General features: G+C 40.6%; 1 protein-coding gene across 3 annotated transcripts in view; it reads right to left on the bottom strand.

The window, feature by feature from the left end:
• The window catches only part of LUZP2 (leucine zipper protein 2), a 397437-nt gene that overhangs the window by 97534 nt on the left and 276896 nt on the right, over positions 1-23007 (bottom strand). For all 3 annotated transcript variants that reach the window (XM_081936178.1, XM_081936176.1, XM_081936177.1), the window contains exons 6-7: positions 18918-18980; positions 9932-9994 (exon numbers count right to left, since the gene is read on the bottom strand). In XM_081936178.1, the coding sequence (XP_081792304.1) occupies positions 9932-9994; positions 18918-18980 (126 nt within the window). The remainder of the gene's footprint in view (positions 1-9931; positions 9995-18917; positions 18981-23007) is intronic.

The raw sequence follows: 23007 nt of genomic DNA, 5'->3' as shown, positions 1-23007 counted from the left end.
CCCAGCTTCGCCTAGGTGCCAGGGAGCAGAGGGGGGGGGGTGAGTGACTTCGCCCTTTCACCGAATGGTTCTGGAGGGTTTCAAAACAGCAGAAGTGCGGCTGGGGACTGGAGGTGTGGATCCTGTCGGGTGCTTTTTGTCTACTTTGAAAAAAAACAGCAGACATTTGTAAGTCTGTGTGTTCTGGTTTTTGGAATGGAAATTAGAGGGGGATTGTTTTTCTATTACCCCCCCTCGAGCTAAGCGGCATTTAAATGAACTCTCTTGAAGAGAGAAAATAAAGGCTTGACTTGTCACTTGAGACAGTAAATTGAGAATGACTTCTCACAATTGCTGGAAATGATTTCGGAGCCGATTTTCTAAAAAGGAAAAAAAAACTTTTTGTGACTTCTTTCCCTGCGGAAGGGAGGGCCAAGATGGTGCCCGCCCTCCTTCCTTTGTCTACATATGAATGAAGCCTGTCCTTTGAAACTACTCCCAAAGGGAAAACAAAGAAAAGTGGATTGTTTGTTTTACTCTCTCGAAGGGAAACTGGGACTTCTTCCTGATGTGGCTCTTCTGAACTTTGGTTATTTGAACTTTCCTCTTGGAGTATTTCTCTCTTGGAACTGTAAATTGGGTGCCTTTGCACTTGTTTGCTCTTTGGAGACCAGCGCAGCTGCAAAATCCCCGGACACCACATTCTCTGGAAAAGACTTGTATCTCTGAACTTAAGTAAATGGCTTCAAGGAAACCACCAACGGGCAAGTCTCACTCAGCCCCCTCATCTGCCGCCCCCAGCCCCACAATACAACAGACTAAGATAATAATAATTTAATAATAATTTAAATTTATTAGCCGCTCCCTTTCCGAATAGGACTCGGGGCGGCGTACAATGGAGTAAAAAACATATAACATTTACATAAATCCATGACATACATAAGTACATAGACACACATGTTCGGAGGAGGTTAACAGATACAATACATAGACAATTAAAAAACATTAAAATACCCTAATTATAAAACCCCATGTACAATCCAAATTCAAAATGTTAAAAAACAGACAGTCAGGAGGGATACGAGAAAATTACGGTTGAGCCAGGCCAGATAGTTGGAAGAGGTGGGTCTTCAGTTGTACACGGAAGGAGCGGAGATCGGAAGTAATCCTGATGTCCCGGGGGAGGTCATTCCACAGGGCTGGGCCCATCACAGAGAAGGCTCTGCTCCTGGGTGTCGCCCCCCGACACTGTTTGGCGGTCGGCACCCGGAGAAGTCCCTCTCTGTGAGAGCGGATTGGTCGTAGGGATGTGTGGGGCAGGATGCGATCCTGCATGTAACTAGGCCCTGTGCCATGAAGCGCTTTAAAGATCATAATCAAGACCTTGAAACGCACTCGGTAGACCACAGGAAGCCAGTGCAGCTCGCGCAGGAGAGGTGTTACAGGGGAGAATCTAGTCCTCCCCATGATCACCCGCGCGGCCGCGTTCTGGACCAACTGTAGTCTCCGAGTGCATCTCAAAGGAAGCCCCATGTAGAGAGCATTGCAGTAGTCCAGGCGAGACGTCACCAGCGCATGGGTGACTGTGCGTAGGGCATCCCGGTCCAATAAGGGGCGCAATTGGCGCATCAGGCGAACCTGATGGAACGCCCCCCTTGCCACGGCTGTTACATGGTCATCCATGGACAGCCGGGCATCCAGGAGGACGCCCAAATTGCGCACCTGTTCCATAGGGGCTAATTGCACGCCCCCAATGGCCAGAGATGGAAACACCTGGTTGAACCGGGGCGCCGGAAGCCACAGCCACTCCGTCTTGGAAGGGTTGAGTTTCAGTCGGTTGCCATCCATCCAGATCCGTACGGCCTCCAAACACCGGGACATCACTTCGATGGCCTCATTGGGGTGGTTTGGGGTGGAGATGTATAGCTGAGTGTCATCAGCATACAGATGATATCCCACCCCAAAACCACGGATGATCTCGCCCAGCGGTTTCATGTATGTGTTGAACAGGAGAGGCGAGAGTACCGAACCCTGTGGCACTCCACATGTGAGAGGCCTCCGGGTCGATCTCTGCTCCCCTGCCAACACACGTTGCGTCCGGTCAGTGAGGTAGGAGCCAAACCACCGTAAAACGGTGCCCCTGACTCCCAGCCCCTCCAGCCGGTGCAACAGGATACCATGGTCGATGGTATCGAAAGCCGCCGAGAGGTCTAATAGGACCAGGATAGAGGAACAACCCCTATCTCTGGCCCGCCAGAGATCGTCCACCAATGCGACCAAGGCCGTCTCCGTGCTGTGCCCGGGTCGGAAGCCGGACTGGCGCGGGTCTAGATAATCATTTTCCTCCAGGTGGCGTGGGAACTGCTGTACCACCACACTCTCTACAACCTTCGCTAAAAAAGGAAGGTTGGAGACTGGACGGTAATTGACTAGGTCCGTCGGGTCCAGGGAAGACTTCTTGAGCAGGGGTCTCACCACCGCCTCTTTCAAGGCGGCTGGTAGAGACCCCTCACCCAACGAAGTGTTCACTAGGACCAGGAGCCAGTCACGTGTAACCTCCCAGGATGCCAGTACAAGCCAGGAGGGACACGGGTCCAATAAACATGTGGTGGGTCGCAGACGTCCACGCAACCTGTCCAAATCCTCGATGGCAACCGAATCAAACTCCTCCCAAAGCGGACCCTCAAGACTCGCCACGGGCGTCTCTACTGAACTACTGAAGGGGGTCCATCCCGTCCGGATTTGAGCGACTTTGTCATGTAGATATTTCCCAAACTCCTCTGCTCTACCCTGTAAAGGGGCTTCCCGCGGCCTCTCAAACAAGAGGGAGCGAGTCACCCGAAACAAGGCGGCAGGGCGGTTATCTGCAGACGCAATAAGGGCGGCGCAATGTTGACGTTTGGCCGCTCTTAATGCCACAAGGTACGTCCTCAAGTAGGCTCGTGCCTGTGCTCGGTCAGATTCGGAACGAGAGGATCTCCAACGACTCTCTAGGCGTCTCCTTTGGCGTTTCATCACCCTTAGCTCCTCGGTAAACCAGGGGGCCAGGGTGGTTCGTCGCCGCAGGAGAGGCCGCAAAGGTGCCACCCGGTCCAGGGCCCCGGTAGTCGCACTATTCCATGCGTCTACCAGGTCCTCCACTCGGGGGCGGGTCAAATCCACAGGAGGTGGCCCAAGCTCCGTCTGGAACCTATCTGGATCCAACAGGCGCTTGGGGCGGAACCATCTAATACCTTCCGGTTCCGCCTCCTCGCGGTGTGGGGTAGCACCAGGGAAGTCCAGCCGGAGAAGATAGTGATCCGACCATGACAGGGGAGTAATGGCTAAGTCCCCTGTTTCCTGATCACTCATCCACCGGCCTGAGACAAAAACAAGGTCCAGCGTGTGACCTCCCTCGTGAGTACTTCAATGTTGCAGAAAGGAGGGGCTGGAGAGGAACCAAAAGAACTATCTGTTACTGAAATGTTTAAAGAACTTATGAGGGGGCAAAATGAACTAAGAAAAGAAATGGCAGAGATTAAAGAAGAACTCAGAGAGGTTAAAGAACACATAGCTGGAAATAAACAGAGAATTTTGGTGCTAGAGGAAGGAGCGACAGAACTGGGGGAAGAAATTAAAACAATACGCAAGGGAAACATAGACATGGAAAATTTTCAGACAAATAGAATTTGAAAGAATGTCCTTTTTTCTTAAATTCCAAAACCTACCAGAGACAGAAAATGAAGATCTTAAAGATATTATAAGTACAATCTTAGCAGACTACATTAAGAGAGTCAAAAAACAATTATGGTGGGATATGGATCTAGTATATAGGATAAATTCAGCATATGCTAGAAGTCATAATGTTCCAAGGGAGATACATGTTAAATTTGTTAGGAGATCCACAAGGGATGAGGTGCTTGCAGCCCAAAGGGAGAGACCATTGATATATAAAGAGGAAGAGATCACCATTCTTAAACAGATCCCCCCCAAAAAATAAGAGAAAGAAGGAGGAAATATTCCTCCTTATCAAAAAATATATATAATAAAGGGGTCTGGTTTAGATGGCTGTTACCAGAGGGGATGTTGGTCTTCTGGGAGGGAAATAGGATTAGAATTAACACAGTTCAGGAGGAGGAAGCCTTCATTAAAAAGAATCTTTCCTTCCCAGAGGAGGAATTTAGTGGGAGTAGCGAAAAGGACAGCAAGACGCAAGCTGGGAGGGAGGAGGGCGTGGAGGCCTCTTCTGGGGGTAGGGAAGAAGGAGCAATATCGAAAAGGCTCAGATCACAAAAATAGAGGTATTTGGAACAATAGCAATTGGTGATATTTTAGAAAATGACAAATAAAAATGTAGAAACACGTGATTTATAATATAGAGTAAGATTTGCTCTGCTGCTTTCTTTTATATTTTGTTTTTAAGATTGTTAAATTTGTGACTCACCGCCCCGAGTCCCTTTTGGGAGAGGGGGCGGTCTAGAAATACGAAATAAAGTAAAGTAAAGTAAAGTGAGTTGTTTGGAGGGATCTCCACCACCAGTGTGGAAGCTGCCAAAATTTTTGTACATCCCCTTACCTTTCCCTATACATTCAAAAACCAATAAAACTTTGTTTTATAAAAAAATAGATGCAAACTAAATGTAATCCGGTCTAATCTTGATTGCAGGAAAAACGATTTTAGCAATAGAGTAGTAAATGTGTGGAACACCCTACCTGATCCTGTTAGTTTCTCTAACTCACATACCTTTTACCTTAAACTGTCTACTGTGGACCTTACACATTTCTAAGAGGTCCCTAAGGGGGCATATCAGTGTGCCTATCATCCCTGTCCTACTGTCCCGATTTATATGTACTCTTTTCATGTGTTTATGGGTATGTTTTGCTTATTTATATCCATTTATCTGTGCCATTTTTTCATGTGTTTTCATACTTGTTTCCTTGTACTTGTTGACAAATAAATAAATAAATAAAAATTAAAGAAATAAATATATCCATCTGCTAAGATTTGGAGCTTGATGTTTCAAATAAATGTGTACTGTGCCTTTCGGTCTCATACATGCTTTTTCAGAATGAACTGTTAGTGCTGTACTGTTCGTTGTTATGCAAATAGTGCTTTATTACTTTTTCCTTAATTTTAATTCCCTTTACCAAGGGTAATAATTTATTTATCAACTCTCTGCATTCCATGTCTTTTCCCATTTGGGTGGAAGCATAAAGAGAGGGAAATAGGGTTTATTTTATTATTTATCCCTTGTTTGCTGTAATTCTCTGCTCATTGCACAGACTAGGGGGAATCCAACACTTTCCCAAATACTTTCCTCAGTCGATACAAAGATACACAATAGAAAGATCTTGGAAAAGAGAGTATTCCACTCACAATTCTTTAGATTTCAGCCATGGCATTTGGCAATATTTCCAATTGAACTTAACTGGTATAACAAATTGATTGGTTAAAAAATTGCCTTTTTAAAAATAAATATGTTTATCATGGTCATTTACAATAAACATTTATGGTATACTGTTAGATAGGGTAATGAAAGGAACAAAAGGCTAGAGGTAACAGCAGCTCTTTATTTGCTCAAGTACAGGCATCCACTGACTGAATGGTCTGGCAGCTCCCTTTTTAAAGGGGAGCGCTTCAGCCAATCAGGGGTCTCTCTGTTCCCGCCTGAAAAGAGAGGACCTGAGTGGCAACTACTATTGTCCTTAGCAAAACTAGAGGTGGAAGTATCTAACACCCCTCCCCTATAGGATGGAACATCCTAACGAGTGATGTAGTCATGCAGGTAGGCGGGTCTCTGGGTCGACCTGCTGGACCTGCGCAGTTCAAACGGTTGGGTTCCTTCGCGCTGGTCAGTCGGACCTGTCGAGTCTCCGGACTCGTCGGATGGAACCTTCTGGAAGCTTTCAGAGGCCTCGGCTGGCACCGTCGATGGAAGATTCGCCCGTGCCCCGTCAGAGTCAGATAAGTCCCTGGGTGCTTCCGTAGCGATCTGTGGGTGGTGTGACTCGGCCTGTGATGGTGTCGACAGTGTTTGCCGGAGTGGGGAGTTCTCCACTCATCCCCGGAGTTGGTCGATGTGCCTCCTCCAATGTCGTCCATCCTTGAGCCTGACGGAGTAGGATCGCGGGCCCGAAACTCTGACGATGGTTGCGGGTATCCACAGGGTCCCCCCTGTGTAATTGTGGGCATAGACCGGGTCGCCTATGTTTTAATGTCCGAATCTTGCTTGTGGAGTCCAACACTTTCCCAAATACTTTCCTGGGTGTGTGTCCGAGGAGTAGTTGGGGTGCAGTTGGTCTAAGTGGGACCTGAGTTGGCTCCCCATAAGTAGTTCGGCCGGGCTTCGGCCAGTGGTGGTGCTGGGCGTGATGTGTTGGATCAGGAGGTAATGGTCTATCTGCGTTTGCCAGTCGCCCAGGCCCATTCTGCTTAGGGCTTCCTTGGTAGACCTTACCATCCGTTCTGCCTGAGCATTGTACGCCGGGTGGAACGGGACAACGAGGGCATGTCGTATTCCTTGTGCCACTAGGAATTCTTCGAACGGTTTGGCCATGAATTGTGGGCCATTATTTGACACGAGCACATTGGGGAATCCCCGAGGGGAACCAGGTTTCCCTGATAGTCGCGGAGGCAGACGTCGGGGCTCTTGAGATCCTTTTTCCGCATCATGGGGATTGTTTGTTTCAGCACTGCCCATGAGATGATCATGAGAGATGACCCGGTGTTGATCTCCATCTCGCAGGGGACGCCCTCGAGGAAAACGGTGACCTTAAACTTCCTGGGACGGCTGATCCGGATGTGCCATACCAGGACCGTGACATTCGGTTACGGGTGGTGGCCCTGATGTTTCTGGGCGGATGCGGTGAGGTTGGCCACTTGACAGTTGGCCTCTGACCTTCAGAGGTGTCTCTGGCTGGGACGTTTTCTCCAGTTCAGCCCCTCCTCCGCTCTCTCAGGGCGACCAATGGTCACAGGGAACTCGCTGCGGCACACTCTGGTGATGTGTCCCTTCCGCTCGCATCGCTGGCACGTCACGTCCCGGAACCGGGAGGTTGCTCTTGTGTGATTGCCTCCACAGCTGGCACAGGGCAGGCTGGTTGTCTTGAATTTTTGCGCCGGTGCTGCACGGCTACTGCACATGTGGTGGCTACTCTCCTTGTTGCTTTCGGAGCTCTCCTGCTCTATGGTCTCGTGGTGGACGTGGGTGCTCTTTGGTGCCTCTGTGGGTGCTTGGAGGCGCTGGAGGCTTTCAATGGACTTTTGTGCTGACTCGGCTGCCCTTGCCTCGTCGAGAGCGATCTGGAGGGAGAGGTTGTTTCTTGCCAGCAGTATTGCCTGTAGGCGCTGGTCTCGGACCCCCATTATTATCCGATCGAAGATAACATCGTCCAGCTCGCAGAACTTGCAATGGGCAGCGGCTTTCCAGAGTGCGGCGATGTATTTGTTTATCGACTCGCCTTCCATCTGGTTCCTCATGTTGAAGTGATAGCGTTGAATGTACTTGGATGGCTTCGGGGAGTAGAGAGTCTTCAATGTTTGTTGTAGGGCGGACCAAGAGATGGCGTGTAGCGGCAATGGTTCAGAGAGGTTCTTGGTGGTCTCTAAAACTTTGGGGCCGCAGTAACCCAGGAACAGGTTCTTTTTCCGGGGTTCTGGGATGCCACCCAGATCGTTTGCCTCCAGGAAAACCTCAAAATGCAGCAGATATGTGTCCCAGTCATCCGTGGCTGGGTTGAACAGAGGTGGTTGGGCATAGGTGGCCATTGTGACTGTCTCTGGGTTCGTAATGGCCAGTTGATGCCTTCCTGCGCTCCAGGTGGAATCGCTGTCTTGTGACCAAGCTCTTTGTTAGTGAGTTTTTTGCCTGCCTAATTGCCTTCCCATCCCACCTTCGTTGCCAGTGTTAGATAGGGTAATGAAAGGCACAAAAGGCTAGATGTAACAGCAGCTCTTTATTTGGTCAAGTACAGGCATCCACTGACTGAATGGTCTGGCAGCTCCCTTTTTAAAGGGGAGCTGCCCAGCGCTTCAGCCAATCAGGGGTCTCTCTGTTCCCGCTTGAAAAGAGAGGACCTGAGTGGCAACTACTATTGTCCTTAGCAAAACTAGAGGGGGAAGTATCTAACATATACTATTACAAGTTTTGGTTATCAGCTAAAATTAGTTGCACACAGCACCAAGCTAATGGACATCAAGATGACAGAAGCCAGGCTACAATTCTGCCAAGTATCTGACAAAGATTTAAAATGTATGCTGGCTACATTTCTTAAACCAGTAGCACATCCAACCACAACTTATACAATAAATCTTGCATTACATCCTTTTAAAGCTATCTTATGAAACACATGTGCATGTTATACATTGGAACTAAGAGCTAATAGTCTCTTAATTTGCTCTGTGGTGGTACTGATGGTATTGGTTTTGACAGCACTTAGAAAAGAAAACAATTCTTTTTCTAGATATTCAAATAAGGATCATTCTCCTCCTTTCCTTTATAAGCATTTAATTTGCAAAAATAAATAGAATGGCATTTCCATCACCTGCATATTATTGATGTTGTACCCAGAAACAAAATCAGTGGTTCTTTAACAGACAAAATTTAAGGCAATAACATAACCACACATTATTAGTTATGCATCTACATCTTCATGCAACCAAATATTTAGAAAATAATTTACCAAGGGGAAATACTGAAAAAGGGTTGAGATCGTCTCTAAGAGCCTCTCTCCCCACTGAATGCTGAATGTAAATGCAAAGGACTTTTAGACTGTTCTTGGCTGCCCTGATGACAACTGAATGCTGACTTATACACACATAAGCTGACACATTGGATGCCAGAATCATATTGCAAGTTCAAAGGCCTCCAGAATGGATCATTTAATCTGTATGCCCTCCAGCACTCCTGACAGTCATTGGGGTTCTTTTCTTTGCCCAAAATAATGCCGTAAAATAAATACATCATTTTAGTTAATGAACGTTGGAGAGGTTGGAGGACTTGTGGAATTAGGATATATGATACATGAACCTTATTTCTTCATCTTTATCTGGTATTCTAATTAAAAAACAAACCAAAATATGTATGTTCTGAGTTCACTTTTAAAACAAAGACACTAGTTAAATGTTTATACATATTTTCTTTCCATGAGAAAAAAAGACACAATTGTAGTCCATTAAATTTAACAAGCATGCTAAACATTTTCCCTCATCACATACTTATCAGTGGACTTCTTTCATAAAAGAAAATACTCTGAAAATTTCAGTGTGCTTTAAGATATATATTGTGTACCAATAGTAATGGTTGAAAGCAAACAAACAAAAAAAGTCATATTTGTCCTGTGTCAGATTTCAATTATTGTAGCTATTTTTTTAAAAAAAAAGGTGTCATACAAGATGATCTGTTTCCTAGGACATCATCTTAGGGTATTCTATAATAGTGTAATTATTTTTAAATTTATACCATGGCAATCATGCACTTTTAGTAGTAAATAAAAATCTAAAACATTATGGTATAAAATAAAGCATCCATGGTGCAAAGATTAAATCAAAATTAAATATAGAAACAATCTAAAAATGAGACAGAAGAAAGAAAAGTTTTACGAAATGGTACAACCTTAACTAAATAATATTTTTTTAAAAAACTCAAAGTATTCCTTCTTGAATAAACCTTGAGATATTTACATGTGAAATAAACAGCATTTTCAAAGTTTTAGAACTGCTTTTCTTGGGAAACTTTGCCTTCTGTGAGTATTTCTTCCATTAAAAAAGCAGAGATACATCAGTATTTGGATATTGTACCATGGAAATCAAATTTAACTTTCATTTTTTCCCCAAATCCCTTTGAATATGTATGTTGACATTTTTGAGATTTTCTTCCATTAGTGTTAGAAGAATAAAACCATTTGGTCAGATGAGATTAATGTTGTACTGTCTTTAAGCAAATATCGCTGCCGGTTCAAGTAAGAAACTCACCTTAAATATCAAATCCTTTTTCCCATAGCGAAGCTCCTTCAGTTGGGCTTGAATCTTTTTTGACTGTAAGCAGAGGATAATATATTAATCTTTTAAGTAATGTAATACTGCTTTATTTACAGAGTTTTAAATATAAAGTTCAAGCAATATGAGAAATGTATTATGAGATTTTGCTGTGGGGGACGGGAACTGCTGAATTATTACATTTTGGGGGTACACATACACCCACACCCACAGTAAGCACATAAAGTTCAGGACAGAAAATAATCCTAATATCCCACAGATATAATAACTGACTAGAAACTAATACTTGGGTTAGAACATAAGTCATAAATTGCAAGGGAAGCTCATATAAAGAGGCTGTCCCTTTTTTTCCTGTGCCCTTCATCTCCCTGAGGTAATAAAAAGGATCTTCTGCAGGGATTGCACTTGTTTTCATCAGGATAAAATTTGTGAAGAAGCACAGAAATCCATCCAGGCCAGGCTATAAGAAAAGCTCCCACACTTGGTTGAGTCGGGCTACCCACATTATAAAACAATGAAGTAATGCACACTGTTATCTCCAGAGAGTGGCCAGATATCATCAAATCAAAGTTAAAAGAACCAAAATGTGCTAATATTGCAGAGTGAGGAAGACCTGCTCAGCACCAATCATCATGCAAAAAAATGATTTCCCTCAATTTTGGAACAAGCCCCAAAACTTAATTAAACAAAACTAAACTCAAAATTATTCACTTAATAGTGGACATAGTCTTGAAGAAATACTCCAAAATAAGTGCTTAAAAATATTTCACTGTCTTTACTGTCTTTGTTACCTACATTTAATAGCAAATAAATGAGGCAGTGAAGGAAGTCTCTTTATGGATCAAGCCTCATTAATGAAATAATTTCAATTCAGCAGAACTCAACCAGGTTTATAAAGTGCCGTTGTTAGTTTAATTACCATAAATTAGTTTTATGAACATTGCTATTTACTGGATTTGGAACGCCGTTGTTGTTGTTATTGTTGTTGTTGTTGTTGTTGTTGTTGTTATTATTATTATTATTATTATTATTATTATTACTACTACTACTACTACTACTACTACTACTACTACTACTACTACTACTACTACACGATTGTATCACAGCAGCCAGTTGTTTCGCCGGATTTGGCATTGATTACTAGTCGGGCCCCACCCAGGGGCCTAGGACGTCGTAATGTATTTTCATAATATACGTGCAGATCCAAGCAGTGCAGCTTTTTGCATTTGACTGATGGTGATTTTGTCAAGTTTTAACTGTTTTAAATGTAATTCCAGTGCTTTTGGAATAGCACCCAGTGTGCCGATTATCACTGGAATTACCACTGCTGGTTTGTGCCATAATCGTTGAATTTCAATTTTTAAGTCCTGGTATTTCGCAACTTTTTCATGTTCCTTCTCCTCGACCCTGCTATCACCTGGTATTGCGATGTCTATGATTGTAACCTTCTTTTTCTCAACCAGTGTGATGTCTGGTGTGTTATGCGCAGGTATTTTGTCCGTTTGTATACGAAAATCCCACAGGATCTTGACCATCTGATTTTCGGTGACTTTTTCAGGCTTATGTTCCCACCAGTTTGTTGTTGTTTTAATGTTATAATTTTTGCACAAATTCCAGTGCATCATTTGTGCTACTGAATTGTGCCGCAATTTATAATCAGTCTGCGCGATTTTTTTTACAGCAGCTGAGTATGTGGTCAACAGTTTCATAAACCTCTTTGCAGAGTCTGCATTTGGCATCATCAGAGGATTTTTCGATTTTGGCCCTAATGGCATTTGTTCGGATAGATTATTATTATTATTATTATTATTATTATTATTATTATTATTATTATTATTATTATTATTATTATTATTATTATTATTATTATTATTATTGTTGTTGTTGTTGTTGTTGTTGTTGTTGTTGTTGTTGTTGTTGTTTGCTTCCTAGTTTTCAGTGATTACCCTCCCTTCCTTATTTATCCAAATTTAGGCAACTTCCCAATCCTTCATCATTTGTTCCTGTTTATGAATTTTACAAAATGTTATTCGCAAATTGAATGGCCAATGTAAAATCCAAGGCTTTGACTAAATAAAGAATGAAAAAACAAAAACAAAAAAATAAAGAAGGAAATATTAAAATAATTCTTAAGCAGAAACAAGAAGGGTTTCAAGCCTTTTCAACACACTATGTTCCAAGCAGATATTGTTGGATATTTATAGCAAGCCAATTTGGTGTAGTGGTTAGAGATGGTGGGTAACCAAGAATTCTAATCCTGCTTTAGCACAAAACCAGCTGGGTGACCTTCAGCCAATCACTTTCTTTTTCAGCCCTAGGAAGGAGGCAATTGTAAACCACTAATATTGTTGCCAAAAGAGAGCATTGCATAGATGTGTTCATGTAGTTGCTAGGAAGCAAAACTGAATAGAATTGAAGGAACAGAAAGAATGGGAGGCAAAAATATGAAGTCCCCCTTGCAAATTATAATTTCAAATGGATTAGAAAAAGAAACAGATGACACTTCTGGCAAGGATTTATTGCTTGTATGTTTTCTGTCATTGCATATCACCCAATTAGTATGTAATGTAGGATAGATGCCAACAATTCACAAGAAGCATCCAAAATATCTTTTGAATTCTTAATTCATGCAAACAGCCACATGTTCCTTTGGCCGCATGAAGGCTATCAGCCCAGTAAGATATTTAATCAAAACTAGTTGCTGTCATAAGGTTTTAGCAATGTGCATCTTGTCATTTGAAATGTGCTTATACAAAATGTCTGCATTTTATTCTATCTATCTATCATCTATCCAGTGACGTGCAGTCAGGTGAGGCAGGTGAGGCACAGCCTCACCACTCTCATCATGAAAAAAAAAAGTAAAAGGAAAAAGCTGAGCTAGTTGCTGCCTCACTGTGGATGACTCTGCTTAACCTCACTGGTGCTCTCCCTCCCCAAGTGTAGTGACTTCCTCCCCAGGCCCCCATTCATTTCTCTCTCTCACACACACAGCTGGATAAAACTATATAAAAATCTAGCCCAGCTTCACTGATTACAAGTTTGAAAAGGCAACGTGGCTCCACCTGCAATCAAACTACACTTGGGGAGGGAGAGCACAAGCGAGCACTGAGGAGACCACAGGAGGAGGCAGGAAGCCAGGCAAAGAGCCATGCTGTAGTACACACACTTCCCCCCAGCCTCTTTCTTTTGGAAGGCTCGGCTCAGCTCCCCTCCGACTTCTCTGCCTCTCCTCTCACCCCAGTCTGCCAGCAGGAGGTGGTGGGTGGGCTTTATTGTGTTCCAGGCATTTCCCACCCAGACAGCTGTGGAATTCTGGGAGTTGAAGTCCACAAGTCTAAAAATATTTGAAACCCAGCACTGTGTCAGTGCCTCACCAGTCATAAACCTCACTGCACGTCACTGCATCTATCTATCTATCTATCTATCTATCTATCTATCTATCTATCTATCTATCTATCTATCTATCATCTATCTATCATCTATCTATCTATCTATCTATCTATCTATCTATCTATCTATCTATCAATCATCTATCTATTTAGCTATCTAACTATCTAGCTATGTATCTAAACTCTAGGGACCGACTCCCATAAAAACTATCTGCTCTAGCACCAAAATCTGTTTCTTCTTCAGTATCCTATATACCTAACCACCTTTGGCTAGATGACATCTCTTGTCATTTCTGTTGATAGGTAAATATTTGAAGTATTTTAACTCATGATTAAACTTCAGCATAATGTCACTACTTTGAAGTTACTCAAGCTGTTTGAAATATATAGCTCATAAAGTGCTTTTTTATCATTAGATTCCAAATGCATCTGTTGCACCAAGTTCCTGCTGTGCAGGAGAAATCTACTACAGATCCCGTTATCTCAAGAAAACTCACAGCCAGGCAGGCTTATTTTTAAACACACTTTCTATTATGAAATATATATTTCCCTTGAAAATATGATCAGTGAGCAATTCCAGGAAATTGTCACTTCAGACCTCCATAATAGAACTACAATCCTCTAGAGTGAATACTCAGAATCACAGTTTTATTACTTTATTTTGCAAAAAGGCAAATTCCCATCTCCCATTTAAATTAAACTATTGTGTTAGCTTATTAAGAGTTATGCAGCAATATGTATGTATGTGTGTTTACACGAACACATACAGTATATTCCAAAACATATAACATAAAGGAATCTATTGAAAATAGTAAAAATGTTGTGCCTAAAAGTAAAAGAACATACAGAAGAAAAAAAACTGGTGGGCCAACAGGGGAAGTATTAAGGCTACAGGTCCCAGAATTTCTGACCTTGTTGGCCATATGAGCAGGAACATTGAGAAAGACTGGGTTAATGGACAACAAAACAAAGGAGAGAAAGAAGAAGAGAGCAGTATAAATATTTCATAATTTTGATCCGGAAAAACAATAATGCACTGCTAGTTATAATATGCTGATATGGATTGCCTTGTTGGTCTGTTTATCAGACCTTGCCAGCAACTGTTTTTGGAGGACAATAGACAATATTGCCTACCTAGTAATCCCTCAATTGTTGTGAAAATTTTCTTGTTTAATTTTCAAGATACACTTTCCCATTTTATGATTCTCGAGCTTCCTGTCTGGCTTGGACAATAGACTTCAGTTTGTAGAAGTTCATTGGCTATTTCAGCTGGCCCTTCAACTGAGTTAATACTAATCTTGTCCCTTTTACCTCTCAGAGCTGCCTTTTATTCTGAATGCTAAATCATACAGTAATTTAACAGAGTCTTATAAATAGAAAGGTACTGGTATGGAACATAGTCAATACCAAGAGCTTCCTACATTTCATCCTCCTCTTTTTTGTTACTTGTGAGCATCCTACTTTTCTCTGTCACTTTTTTAAAAATGAAACTAAGAAAACTTGTGCCATACCTTTCTTCATTTTTTTTTCAATCTCTTGAAACTCCTACTTCCCATATAGCTCTCAGATAATTTGGAATATTTGGGAGTTTGTGATGGAGATTGAAATAATGATGACTACAAAAGACCAATAAATGGTCTTTTAGTTGGTCTTTTGTAGTTATCATTTTACCCCTCCCCCCCAAAAAAAACAAATCGTGCTGTGCCTGTATCTATGTGCATTTCTATATATTAACAGAATAACATAATAAAGAATAATAGAGTCCTCTATTCCAACCTCTTGTTCAAGCAGCTCATCTTATACTATTCAATATGGCTGTCCAAACTCTTCCTAAAATCCTCCAGTAATGGTTCACTCACAATTTTGAAGACAATCTATTCACTGATTTAATTGTTCTCACTGTTAATAAAATTCTTCTTAGTTCTAGGTTGGATGTTGATAAGTTTTCATTCATTACTTCTTGCCTTGCCCTCAGGTGCTTTGGAGAAAAGTTGTCCCACTCTTCTTTTTGACATCCCTCAAATATTGGAAGAATCTTATTATATTACCTCTAGTCTTTCTCTTTGCTAGATTAGACATATCCAGTTCCTGCAACCTTCATCATATGTTTTAGCCACTAGCACTCTAATCATCATTTTGTTCTTTTCTGCACTTTTCTAGAACGTATTTTACTTTGTGTATGTGTGCAGGACCTTTCCAGGAGCAAGAAGGGGGGTAGGCACAGCAGCAGCAGAATTATTCAATGGGATCACATGGTAGTCTGCAATCTAGACTAAACTCTTTAAAAGCACTTTCTAAAGTATCTCAATCCAGACATGATGTTCCTAAACCATTTCAGAGTTGATCAGCTTGAGCACAGGATAGAATATTTTCAATGATGATTGCATAAGTTCATTGGTATAAAAGCAATGAATTGTGAAGGCTTTTTGCTATGCTTTAAGTAGAATTGGCAAATTCCACAAATGACTGAGTGAAAGTTTGTCTTGATTTGGAGATAGTGGTACCTCTCCCCATTTCACATACAAAAAGTCAGAGAGAGAGAGAGAGACTAGTGATTGAGTCATAACTTTGAACAGGAAACAGATGAAAGTCCTCCAGTACACCTGAGGGAAATAAACTGCTTTAAGCAATTCAGGTTGGGTTGTAGAAGATGCTCAATTTATCTTCTGCCAGTGGAGAATAGTTAGGTGCCTCAGAACAACATATCTAAGGGATTGTAACCACTCCTATCAGCATTTATTTACATAGTTATGTTACTATATTTAATGATTGTTCAGCTTTGGGAATCAATTTAATTTGACCTTTTAGGAATGGAAAGTAGAAGCCCCCTACTTCCTAGAGAAAGATGTGCATGTTATTATCCAATAAATTATTTCGGATTAGGTTGAAACTGTGGCTCCGAAAATGTGCTCTCTTTTCTGGCAATTATTATGGATGGATAGTAGTGGCAATAAATTTGGATCAAATTGTGTTATTTTTCACAAAAAGCAATAGTTTCCTTGCAGCACATGGTTATTCCTTGTTTTTTGTCATTTTGTTTGGTTCTTATAGCTTTGTGTGTAGAAAAAATGTAAGCACAACTGAATTCCTTATGTGAATAGCTGCAGAGAAAGTTAAATTGAAGCTGAAGTAATACATTATGCTCAACATTACCTTTATTTATTACTGTGTTGCAAGGTTTATGGGTTTACCTGGTTAGTCTGACAAAAAATTGCTTTCATTTTGGCATGTTTAAATAGAATGCCTTGTATTGATTATTACCCATCATTGCCTGTTGTCTAATAAATCCATGTCAATTATTAGCATCGTCATATATTACATGCAATCAATTGCCTTTATAGCATGGAGTAGATGTTCCAAAACACTTCCACAGAATACCACCAAGCAAACTGTACCTAAATAAAGCTTATTTGTGATGGCTGATATTTTTCTGTGGCATATTACTATACTCTAGAGAAGAGTTTCAATTGACAAGGTGATAACAAGGTAGGACCTTTATGAATTCTCCATATTCTAGAACATGACTCAATTCACTTATAGAATCTTTTAATGCACTGGAAGAAGCAAGTAAACCGGATTAATTATTCCTTGAAGTGAAATCCAGTGACGTAAATAAAAATATTCTTTAGCTGATGATGATATTTTGAAATATGAGAACAAATATAAGTAAAGGTGTGCTTGGAAAATGCAACCCCCATAATGTAAACTAGGATGGATTGCCTCTAGCAGTTATTTGTGTAAATCTATTCCAACATAATATATTCCCTGGAGAATTCCTAAAGATAGAAGCATGTTCATTAACCATTTCCCCAGATCAGCAATCCTGAGACGAGTTGATTACACTAAGGACTCATGCCCATTGGTTGTACTGGAAACACTGCAAGCAAGCACATGACATTGGATGAATATGTGAAAATAATCCAAGGTTATTCAACGATTATCTGAGATAGTAATCTGGAAATAGTTATTCTTCATTTTATTAGATATATTACAGCAGGATCATACAAATGTTATAACAGTAGGGACAGGAATGGATATTTGAAATGCATTTCATCTACTGGTCTTGAGCCAGCACAAAGTTTTCTGCCTAAACCATGGCACTAAATTATTTGAAATGTTGAAGGTATCTGTCCTCTTTTCTTTTAATAAGAAACAGCATTATTTATGTAATCACACAAATCATGTCTATTCTTCATGGAAACAAAAATTAAGTTGATTTGCAACCCTTGAAAAATATAGCAATAGTTAATAGTTAGTTAGAGATTTCAAATTATATATATTAGTTTTTATATTTGTAAAAATACTATTTACCCATGTTTTTAAAAGGTTACATGTTTTTAGATAAAATTGCTGATCTCAGAAATGTGTACCAGATCAGTGTGTGGGTTTAATTTTCTTAAACAACTTATTGTCAAAGCCAGACATAAATAGATGCCTAGAAACATATAAATGAATGATAAACATATACATAAATAATTGTGAACATGGAAAAAAAGACAGCTATCTCTATAACAAATGGTCCACAATTTGTAGGCTGCCCAATGTGACTCCAAAGGGCAAGGCAGTAAACAAGGAAATAAATTTCATAATATTATGAAAAAGAAATAATATGATTTTGATACTATCTAACACTATGAAAAATCTTCTGTAGACACTGAATCTGAATTTGTAAAATTATTTGCTGATGCCCAAATGATTTAGCAGACCAGAATTACACTACTACTACTACTACTACTACTACTACTACTACTACTACTACTACTTTCAATTAAGAATATTAAAAACCTATGTTGCCATAACTAGTTCCTTACGTTTTTTTAATTTGTGACCTGCAACAATAGATTTCTTTTGTTATCACTGTGGGTCAAAACTTTCAAGAAATGCCTGTTTTCCTCCTTTGCATTGATTTGATGTGAGAGCTCTTGAAATAAAACTAATGAGAAAAATTCAGTGAATCCAAATGGGATCAACAACTATTTCATAGCCAAACAGTGAGAGAATAACTTCCTGAAATTCAATGAAAGTGCCATCACTTTTAAAATAGAAGTGGTTCCTAAGTCATTAAAATTTGTATTCAATTCAATTGTTTGTTGTGGATTCAGGAATATAGAAGAAGAAATGGTCCATTTTCCAAACATATTAGCATACTCTATCACCACTTCCACCCTATGCATAGCCCTAAAGGGCTAAATAGTACAATTATATAAAAATATAGCATATAACTATCAACCATTTTGTTGGAACCGGGCAGTCCAAATCCAGAATTATAGCTTACTGAGAAAAGAAGACATTGTTTAGAAAAAGGAATCCATGCCCTGCTCAGATTCTTTTGTTACTAGTAGGATGTCAACTTGGTTGGCACCATCCCCTCTCCTTAATCTCTCACTCTTGGAATGAAAGTGATTTTTTTGGAATCTAAGATGCATTGTTTGCTATCAAGCAGATCTTCCAGAATGCCTTGGAATTGCTCATAAAGTGTTCAGAATCCACAGGACAATTTGCTGAGAGAGTGTTTTATTTAGCTGTCCTTATAATAGTCAGAATAACACTTTTTTGTATATATTTTTTCTTACCTCTTCTGCATGAATTCCACAAAGCTTATTCCCTGACAGGAGTTTATTTTTCAGGCTTTTGTTCTAAGGAAAGGAGAGAAATATTTTGACATTAATAATGTGAAATCAAATATTCAGTAACTAATAAGCATAATAGGTCAGATGTTATTTCAAGTTGGCTATGAGGAAGTGCATCTACCTAATAACTTACCTACCTGAAATCTAAATATATAATGTCACAAGTACCATTATACATTTTATCACTTATGGCAGGGGTGTCCAAACTTGGGAACTTTAAGACTTGTGGACTTCAACTCCCAGAATTCCCCAGCCAGCATGCTGGCTGGGGAATTCTGGAAGTTGAAGTCCACAAGTCTTAAAGTTCCCAAGTTTGGACACCCCTGACTTATGGCATAGAAGAACATGCTCTTGTTTTGGACAAGTCTCAGGCAACGGTGGCATCAGATTATCTCTTCTAGCACGAGAAGCAAAGAAAGGTGGGGCCTGGATGGAAGACTTCCATGAAACACCAGGAAAATCAGCTAGATGGAGAAATAAAAATAAACCATCCAACCTGGAAGAAGTAGAAATTTATCTACTGCTCTCAAGAAAACCACATAGATGTATCCACAGAGCCACCAGAAAGTTACCTTGACTTGAAATCATCTTTATTTTTTACCTTTCCTTAAAATATAAATCCTTTAAGGAATAAACTAGGTGTTTGGAATAGATTTGATGTGGGATTAAAAAAGAGATGATAGTGGAATCCTGTCCCATCTTTCACTAAATGATTTAACAAAACCTTAATCCTCATTCAACTTTTACTTTAATTCTTCAAAATAAAGGATGTTTTCTCCCCCCTTTTTAAAAAAAGACTTAAATCAATTGATAAGTATGTCATTGAATAATTTCTAAATTATTTTCATTATTTTTCACATACTATATTGAGTTGTTACTACTCCTCTACTCTATTACAGACATACAAAAGAATGTGATCCACCCGACCTCCAGGTGCTGAAAACACAATTGATGGGGTTCTACTATTCAGTCCTTCTATACAAAACAACCCATAGAATACATCATCTATCATTTCATGGGAGTATTCAGGAACCCAATGGAAGGAGTGGTGCAGTGGCCTAGAAGTGGAGCTCTCAACTCACAATCAGGAGACTCTGAATTTGATCCTAGGTAGAGGCAGATATTTCTCTCTCCGGGCTCAATGAGAATATATCTGCTGAACTAAACTCTGCATTGGTGACAGGAAGGGCATCTGGTTCCTAAACACTCCGCTAGCTCCGTTCAGTTGCCCAGACTCCACCCTGCTAGGGATTATGAGGTTGTTAACAGAAGATAATGACTCAGGAACCCAATGGAACACCATATTTTCTTCATAAGATATTTTTGTTTTTGTTTTTGTTTTTATCTTTATATATATATATATATATATATATATATATATATATATATATATATATATATATATATATATATATGTGTGTGTGTGTGTGTGTGTGTGTGTGTGTGTGTGTGTGTGTGTGTGTGTGTGTGTTGTATTTGTACTGATAAATAAATAAAGGGAGACTAGTATAGATCTATTTCGAGCTAATTAGCTCTCATCAGCTAGCCATACCCTTACTGGGATTTGAACCCAATATATATATATATATATATATATATATATATATATATATATATGTGTGTGTGTGTGTGTGTGTGTGTGTGTGTGTGTGTGTGTGTGTGTATAAGTATGTATGTATGTATGTATGTATGTATGTATGTATGTGTATGTATATATATATATATATATATATATATATATATATATATATATATATATATATATATATATATATATATATATATATATATATATATATATATATATATATATATATATATATATCAATGATGGCAAATCTATGGCACGTGTGCCACAGGTGGCACACGGATCCACTTGTCAGGGCACGCGAGGCGCTGCCCTGTCAGCTGGCCAGGGCGCATGTGCACGCTGGCCAGCTGAGTTCACCCTTTTTAAAGCCATTTTCGCCCTCCCCAGGCTCCAGAGGCTTCCAGGGAGGCGGGGGAAGAAAAGAGCCTCCCCCCCGAAAGCCCTCCGGAGGCTTCATGAGCTTCCCTGATGCCTTCGGAGCGCTCAAAATGGCCCTCCGAGCAGGATCGTTTTGAGCGCTCTGAAGGCTTCAGGGACCGTCCGGAGGCTTCCCTGAAACCTTCGGAATGCTTAAAACAACCCTCCGAGCAAATCGGAAGTGACTTCTGGTTTGCTCAGACGGTCGTTTTGAATGCTCCGAAGGCATCAGGGAAGCCTCTGGACAGTCCCTGAAGCCTTTGGAGTGCCATTTTGAGGGCTCCGAAGGCGTCAGGGAAGCCTCCGGATGATCCCTGAAGCCTTCGGAGCACTCAAAACGATCCTCAGAGCAAACTGGAAGTGACTTCCGGTTTGTTTGGAGGGTCATTTTGAGTGCTCCAGGGATTGTCCGGAGGCTTCCCTGACGCCTCCGGAGGGTGTCCAGGGGGGCGGGGAGGCTGTTTTTGCCCTCCCCAGGCTCCTATAAAGCCTCTGGAGCCTGGGGAGGGTGAAAAAAGCATGCAAAAAACCTGGGGGGTCATGCATTGCATTATGGGTGCGGCACGCCTGCACACGAACCCCCTGCGCTCCCCCCACTTTTGGCACGCGAGCCAAAAAAGTTTCGCCATCGCTGATATATATCCTGCCTTTTCTCTGAAAGTTCAAGATGGCCTACGTTCCTCAGTGGGAAAAATCCTGTGGGTAAAACTTGATAAAGAATCACTGAGACAAAGTTACCTAGTAAACGTCTAAGCCCAGGAGTACAGTTTACTGGACTTGACTAGTTCTTCCGCAACTTAAACCAATGAGAAATCTCAGACTAATGAGAATTATTTATTGAGAAGCATTATATATGGCTCTCCTTACCTTCATATGACTGTTTATATAGCTCCTGAATGTGGCTTCCAATAAAGACTGGAATGCAATTGTTAAGTAAAGACTTAACTTCTGGGGAATATTTGTGTTGTATCCTGGCAGATGACGTCAGGGATTTCCCTCAGGCGGCCGGCGTCTGCACTAGCAACAGCCAGGTCGCGTCTGATTGGATAAGACGCGACCTGGCTGAGCGCGGGCAAAATCCTATGTACAGATAGGCTGGCTTGTCTGACAGCTTCGTATAAATAGCTGTCAGACAAGCCCAGCCGTGCTTCTCTCCTGTATTTACTGTGACAGCTGTTCTGTTCAATAAAGTCTGTTGAATTGCCTCACGGTCTCCGCTTGCCTTTGTGCCTATTCTACAATTTGAACCTTTTTCGGCAGTATCATTGGTGCACAATAATCTTGGCATGGAGAATTAACATACAAAGATCTTTCCACATGGCCACTACCTTTCAAATTTTATGAAGTAAGCACACAAGGTAACACAAAAGCCACTGTCACGTGATGCAAAAGGTCTGTTGGCTTTATCTTCAAGATACACTCTACTTGGAATCTTAATTATATTTATTAGTATGAAATGATATACTAACAATGTAACAATGTTCCCTTATTAAAAGGACTAGAGATGCACTTTTAGTTCATGGCATTTGAATCAAAACGTCTATGGAAAATTTTCCAAATACTTGTAACAACTTTTATGCCAAACTCCTTAATTTTTTTTCTTACCTACAGTTTCTATCTTTGTTATTATACAGAAACCCAGTACCACCTATATTTAATTGCAAGTGAGTATTAAGAAGCCTTGTTTAAAAAAAAAAACCTAAAGTGGTTTCTAATGGATCTTATATATTTTTAAATATCATATTATTCCATAGAGAGAAGCTTATACAATGAATCTTACATTTTTTTAAAAAAAACTTTTAACATTTATGACATTAATGTGCTAAGCATATGTTACAAATGCAGGCTGATCCTCTCAAGTAAACTGACAGGCATACTGCAAAAGTCCTTTCAGATTCAAATTCAGATTCCCCATTTATTCCTGCTCTGGTTCACATGTACTAATAATGCAATACCCAGAAAGCAATATAATGATGCAGGATAGAAGCCCTTTCAAAAAGATCAGCTTTAAATGGGGAAACTGGA

Source organism: Natrix helvetica, assembly GCF_964273705.1.
Source record: "Natrix helvetica genome assembly, chromosome: 1".
Classification (NCBI taxonomy): domain Eukaryota; kingdom Metazoa; phylum Chordata; class Lepidosauria; order Squamata; family Natricidae; genus Natrix; species Natrix helvetica.
The sequence above is the reverse complement of the archived record's forward strand: the minus strand, read 5'-3'. Positions and strand labels throughout refer to the sequence as shown.